The sequence below is a fragment of the Myotis brandtii genome, unplaced genomic scaffold (assembly GCF_000412655.1).
Source record: "Myotis brandtii unplaced genomic scaffold, ASM41265v1 scaffold62, whole genome shotgun sequence".
NCBI lineage: Eukaryota > Metazoa > Chordata > Mammalia > Chiroptera > Vespertilionidae > Myotis > Myotis brandtii.
This window is the reverse complement of record NW_005370366.1, coordinates 2760283-2766793: the sequence shown is the minus strand read 5'-3', so window position 1 is coordinate 2766793 and position 6511 is coordinate 2760283. Positions and strand designations below refer to the sequence as shown.

The window sequence follows — 6511 nt, the reverse complement described above, 5'->3', positions numbered from 1 at the left end:
AGTTAATGTTCAAGAAAAAATATTAATTTTTATTAAAATATTATTTTTTAAATAAAAATACAATAAAAATAAAAAAACACCAATTAAAAGACAACAAATAAATAGCATGAAATGAAAAAAATACATTTTCAAAGTAACCCCACAGAAGGAGTTCCAGGTGCCATGAAAATGACCCAGGCGATGGCCTGTTCACTGGTGAATGGTTCTCATCACTGTCTTGAGCAGCCCTGATTTGCTGGCCATTTTTCCTGTCCCTGGGTTCAGCATCCTTCAGGCCCAACCCCCTCAGTGCTCAGCCAGACAATGTTTAAGCCCAACACCAATTGCACTTTTCCCCTGCTCAAGATCACTGTAGTTACTATTGGACTTGTGGGCATTCAGATTGTTCATGTTTATCTCTGGGAAAGTGGGAAAAGGAGATGTCTGCCTTTTAGTATACAAATACCTTCTGTTTGAATTTTGTATTATGAGGGGGAATTAATTTTGTAAAATGGCTTTGGGTTTTAGTCCTTCTTAGAAAAACCATTCCCACTCTAAGATCATTATTTTTTTATATTCTCCTGTTTTTCATTTAGTACCTTTACAGTTTTATTTTAATATTTAAATCTTTACTCTATGTGGAGTTTATTTAAGTGAGAAATGAGATAAGGGTCCAATTTTCTATTTTTTTCCAGGTGGTTATCCATTTATCCCAATATATAGCATTGAAGAAATGATTTTCTTCCACAGAAATAAAATCTACTTTTATCATACACTAAATACTCTGCTTTTGTGTATTTGTGGACTCTTTATTCTGTTCATTCATCTATTTAGGCACCACCTCACATTTTAATTAATATAGCTTTATAATGTATTTTTAATGTGTAGACTGGTTAATCCTCCCTCATTACTTGTTTTCAACCCTGGCAATGTCAAATTTTTAGAAAAATGTGTGCTGTAGAATCAGCTTTTTATTTCTTTTAAGAAAATCTTGTTAGGACTTTTACTGTGATACCATTAATTTTACAGGTTAATTCAAGAAAAATTGGCATCCTTCTGATAAGTGCAAGTGTCTTCTGGATCCCTCAACAGCTGTGGAAAGTTTTTTCCTGATGGATCTTGTATGTTTCTTTTTAAGTTTCTTATTACGTATTTAATTAAGGATCCAGATTAAATTATATTTTCCTCTGCTTCCTATGACTTCATTTAAGCTTCAATATTAAGTATTTATTCAAACAAACAGAAAACCATAGTGGTGTTAAATAGTATCTGGACACTCTAATTAGATCTTTCTCTTTAAATTTTGGACTATCTTTAGATTAGATACACATGGAAAACTCGTAAAATAGATAATCACCTTTATCTTTTAAATTTTTATTTATTGAACTTTAGAGAGAGAGGGGGAAAGAGAAGAGGAGAGGAGAGGAGAGGAGAGAAGAGAAGAGAAGAGAAGAGAAGAGAAGAGAAGAGAAGAGAAGAGAAGAGAAGAGAAGAGAAGAGAAGAGAAGAGAAGAGAAGAGAAGAGAAGAGAAGAGAAGAGAAGAGAAGAGAAGAGAAGAGAAGAGAAGAGAAGAGAAGGGTTTGTTGTTCCAGTTATTCATGGGTTGATCCTTGTATGTGCCCTGATGGGGATCAAACCCACAACATGGGCATATATTAGGACGACACTGTAACCAACTGAGCTACCCAGCCATGGCTGATAATCACCTTTCTTCAATGATACTGTCTTCAAGAAGCAATTCATATCCATACATTGCACTTAAAGTATATATAATAATAAACACATTAGTTAAATTATATACCAGGTACTTATAACTTAAAGTGTTCAATTTCCTCTGGAATACAGTTAGCTGGCTGATATTAACTGACAAGACCCATGTCATATATAAAAAAATTGAGACCGATCACTGTGGCTTAGTTCATCAACCTATGAACCAGGAGATCACAGTTCCATTCTTGGTCAGGGCACATGCCAGGGTTCAATCCACAGTAGGGGGCATGTAGGAGGCAACCGATCAATAATTCTCTCTTGCCCTGACCGGTTTGGCTCAGTGGATAGAGCATCAGCCTGCGAACTCAAGGGTCCCAGGTTCAATTCCGGCCAAGGGCATGTACCTTGGTTGCGGGCACATCCCCAGTGGGGAGTGTGCAGGAGGCAGCTGATCGATGTTTCTCTCTCATCAATGTTTCTAACTCTCTATCCCTCTCCCTTCTCTCTGTAAAAAATCAATAAAATATATATTTTTTAAAAATTCTCTCTTATTATTAACTAGAGGCCGATGCACAAATCTGTGCACGGTTGGGGTCCGGCCAGCCCGCCACAATTGGGGCCAATTGGTCCAGGCCGGCCAGGGGGAGGGGACATGGGAGGTTGGCCCGCTGGCCCTGTCCCTGATGGAGGGGGGAGGCGATCGGGGGCGGGGCCAGTCAGAGGGAGGGGCCACAGGTGGTTGGCGGGCTGGCCCCACCTCCTGGTCAAACTTCCAGTTTAGGGGCAATTTGCATATTAGGCTTTTATTATATAGGATGTTTCTACTTCTCTCTCCCACTCTAAAATCAATAAATATATATTTTAAAAAATTTTGCTTGTAAAAAAAAATGTAAGACACTTCACATTTGTGAGGCTGAAAAGCTTGGCAAGTGAAGATGGTGGACTCTTACCGGGACAGGATTCCCACAAAGCTTCTCACAGTAGAGCCATGCAACAAGGGCTTCACGTTGCCAAGCTGGCTCAAAAACTCTGTGGTTTCATTCACTCTGCCAACTCTAAATATCTGCAGGATGTCCACTGGGCTTTTACTGTAAGAATTAGAAGAAAAACAAAGTGAAAAATCATTATCAGCAGAAACCACAAAACAGCCCCAATGTCGGATGCAATGAATCATAACACATTTTATTTTCAAAATATTATGCAGCCATTCCAGCCATTAAAAAAAATCACACTCAAAAATAAATAAAGCTATGAAGTAAAACTTATAGTAAAATATAAATTTTAATAGGTTATAAAACTATATGCATAATATGATCCAAAATATTATCATATATACGCTCATTCATTCACTCATGCATTCAATGATTAGACTCTGTGCCAAGTATTCTGCCAGGCACTGGAAATAAGATAACATGGTCTCTAGGGCTTCATGGACATTACATTCTAATGAAAGATAAAAATCAACAAGTTAACAAATGCCTGATTTTAAGTGCTACTAAAGAAATAACCAGGCCCTGGCCGGTTGTTCACTGGTTAGAGTGTCGGTCTGAGGACGGAAGAGTTGAGGGTTCAATTGCCAGTCAAGGGCACCAACCTTGGTTGCATGTTCATCTCTGCCCCAGTTGAGGCAAGTGTGGGAGGCAATCAATCGATGTGTCTCTCTCACATTGATATTTTTCTCTCTCTCCCCCCTCCTACTCTCTCTAAAAAAAAATCAATGGAATAAATATCTCCAGATGAGGATTAAAAAACAACAAACCAACCAGGTTCAGAGAGAGGTGGTCAAGAAAGGCCTCTCTTTGGAGGTGACATGTATTGGAAAATGGTGTAGTACAGCGGTTCTCAACCTGTGGGTCGCGACCCCTTTGGGGGTCGAATGACCCTTTCACAGGGGTCGCCTAAGACCATCGGAAAACACATATATAATTACATATTGTTTACAGTAGCAAAATTACAGTTATGAAGTAGCAACGAAAATTATTTTATGGTTGGGGGTCACCACAACATGAGGAACTGTATTAAAGGGTCGCGGCATTAGGAAGGTTGAGAACCACTGGTGTAGTACATATTTTAAAGATCTAGCTGCTCATTATAGGAAAACATATTGGATAGAGCAGGAGTGGCAAGAACATCAGGAAGGGTGGTTGGTATAAACAAGATAACAGTATTCTGCACTAAAGATGGCAGTGAATTTTAACCAGATATTTGGAGGCAGAACAGACAGAACGTGTGATGTGGGGATGACGCAGAGAGAATCATCAGTGGCTCAGGGTGGGTGGCTAAAATGGGGAAACAAGGGGAAAGACTGGGGGTACTACTGAGGGAAAGAGTTGTAGGTACCAAGGGGTTATGAAAGCTTATTGAGCATGTCTTCCCAGCTCCACACTCAGTGGTGTCAGGTCAGTAGCTTGATATGAGCTATGGTAGGAGTATTTACACCACAGAAATCAGCAAATATTATAAATCAGGACTTTTATTCAGAGAGCTGGCCTACTAGTACACTACTGGGTGAAGAGAAGAATCAATAATTCAATTTGGAATATGTTCTACAGCACCAAAGTATTTACAGTGGTTATATAATCTCTGGGTTATCTCTGGGTGGGAAGATTTGGAGTGATCTTTCATTCTCTTCATGTTTCTTGTTGTTAATCCTCATCCGACGACATTTTTTCATTGATTTTTAGAGAGTGAAAGGGAGGGAAGGGGGGAGAGAGAGAGAGAGAGAGAGAGAGAGATCAGTTTGAGAGAGTCACATCAATTGGTTATCTCCAGCATATGCCCTGACTGGGGTGGGGATAACCTGCAACCCAGGTAGGTGCCCTTGACTGGGAATGGAACCCGCGACCCTTTGGTGTGCAGGCAACACTCTATCAGTGAGCCACACCAGCCAGAGCTCTTCATATTTTTATATAGTCTCTAAATTTTCAACAAAGAATATAAATTTTAGAACAAAAATTTATTTAAAAAATCATTATTAGTGAAATGAAATGGAGAAAATCTAATTTTTCCCAGCAGCAAAATCTCTCCCTAGGAAGAGGCCCACCTTTGTTGTATAAATACTTGGGGGCAGGAGGTGAGATCTCTAAGGGCTTGCTTGACTCACATTAGATGGTTGAACTACACCCCCCTCCTCAGCTCTTAAGAACGTAGCTCTTCCTTCCCTTTGACTCCATGTTTGGCTTCTTTCACTCAACAAAATGTTTTCAAGGTGCATCTGTGTTGCAGCATGTGCAAATGCTTCGTTCCTTTTCATGGCTGAATAATATTCCATTATATGTATATACTATAATTTTGTAAATTTCCATTGTTTCAACCTTTGGGCTTTTGAATAGTGCTGCTATGAACATTCATGCACAGTATCTGTTTGAGTACTTGTTTTCAGTTCTTTTGGGTCTATAAGGAGGAGTGAACTTACTGAGGCAAACGATCATTCTGTGTTTAATTTATTGAGGAATCACCAAATTGCAGCTGCACCACTTTACATTCCACAAGCAATGTGTGAGGGCTCCTATTTCTCCACATCCTCACCAACACGTATAATTTTCCACTTTTAAAAATATAACCATCTTAGTGGGTGGGAAGTGGTATTGGGAATGGAATTTGAAGATGATCACCCAAGGAAGACAGAACATATTTTGAGATAGGTCTGAATCCATCCACAGGGAGGCATGGCTGGGTCTGGTTCTAGTGGAGTGCTAGAAAACCAACTCCTAACAACAGCAAAACCTACACAAGATCTAATTTGTAGCATTTATGATTCATGTGCTGCTATGAACATACACATATTTTTTTGTATTTTAAAATCTTAATTTAGGTGCATTTTCTTATGTAACACCCTTCAAACACAAACTTAAATACCCTTTTGATTTAAATTTTTAAAATTTAATTCTCATCAAAATTGGGTAACTTTGAAATCCGAGCAGAATAGTAGGGAGTGTTTTCAAGCATAGCATACTGCCTATTATAAACACATACAAAAGTAATTGCTCATCACAACACAGTTATCTTATTACTGAGAATTAATGTATCTAGGTAATTGTGGCAATCGGCTTTGTATCCATATCTGAAAAAGCATTACAGAAGAACAGATCCACACCCATTTCCTTATGCTTACCTGCAATTATTTTGCAATACCTCTTCTCTAACTCTTAAAAATTCCTCCGAGTTCTGTTCCACATGTTCAATCTTGCATCTCAAAGCTCGGTATTTGGCAAGAAATGGCGGGTTGGGTTTGGACAGATTAGTTTCACAGACATTAACCATGTCTCTTATTAGCTGTGGATAAAAATGATACACAGATGTTAGAATTACCACATATGCAAATATTTATATCACATTAAGCTTTCTCAAAAAGATTGGAAAATAACCTTTATTCTCCAAGGCTTTTTGTTTGTTAATCCTCACCTGAGGATATTTTTTCCATTTATTTATATTCATTCATTCATTTATTTATTATTTTTTAGAGAGAGTGGAAGGAAAGGAGAGGAGAGAGAGTATGAGGGAGAGAGAGAGAGAAACATCAATGTGAGAGAGACACATCAATTGGTTGCCTCCCACACGTGCCCTGACTGGGGCAGGGATGAACATGCAACCAAGGTATGTGCCCTCAATTGGGACTCGAACCTGAGACCCTTTAGTGTGTGGGCCAATGCTCTTACCACTGAGCCACAGCAGCCAGGACTATTATCCAAAGCTATTTATTTATTTATTTTTGTTAATCCTCACCTGAGACCCGAGGATATTTTTCCATTGATTTTCAGAGAGTGGAAGGGAGGGGGAGAGACAGAGAGAAACATCTATGTGAGAGAGACATATTGATCT

At 38.8% G+C, this 6511-nt stretch overlaps 1 protein-coding gene across 1 annotated transcript in view; it reads right to left on the bottom strand.

The window, feature by feature from the left end:
- Positions 1-6511, bottom strand: part of PARP4 (poly (ADP-ribose) polymerase family, member 4) — a 122002-nt gene that overhangs the window by 93122 nt on the left and 22369 nt on the right. The window contains exons 10-11 of the mRNA XM_005880019.2: positions 5805-5965; positions 2641-2778 (exon numbers count right to left, since the gene is read on the bottom strand). Coding sequence (XP_005880081.1) covers positions 2641-2778; positions 5805-5965 — 299 coding nt within the window. The remainder of the gene's footprint in view (positions 1-2640; positions 2779-5804; positions 5966-6511) is intronic.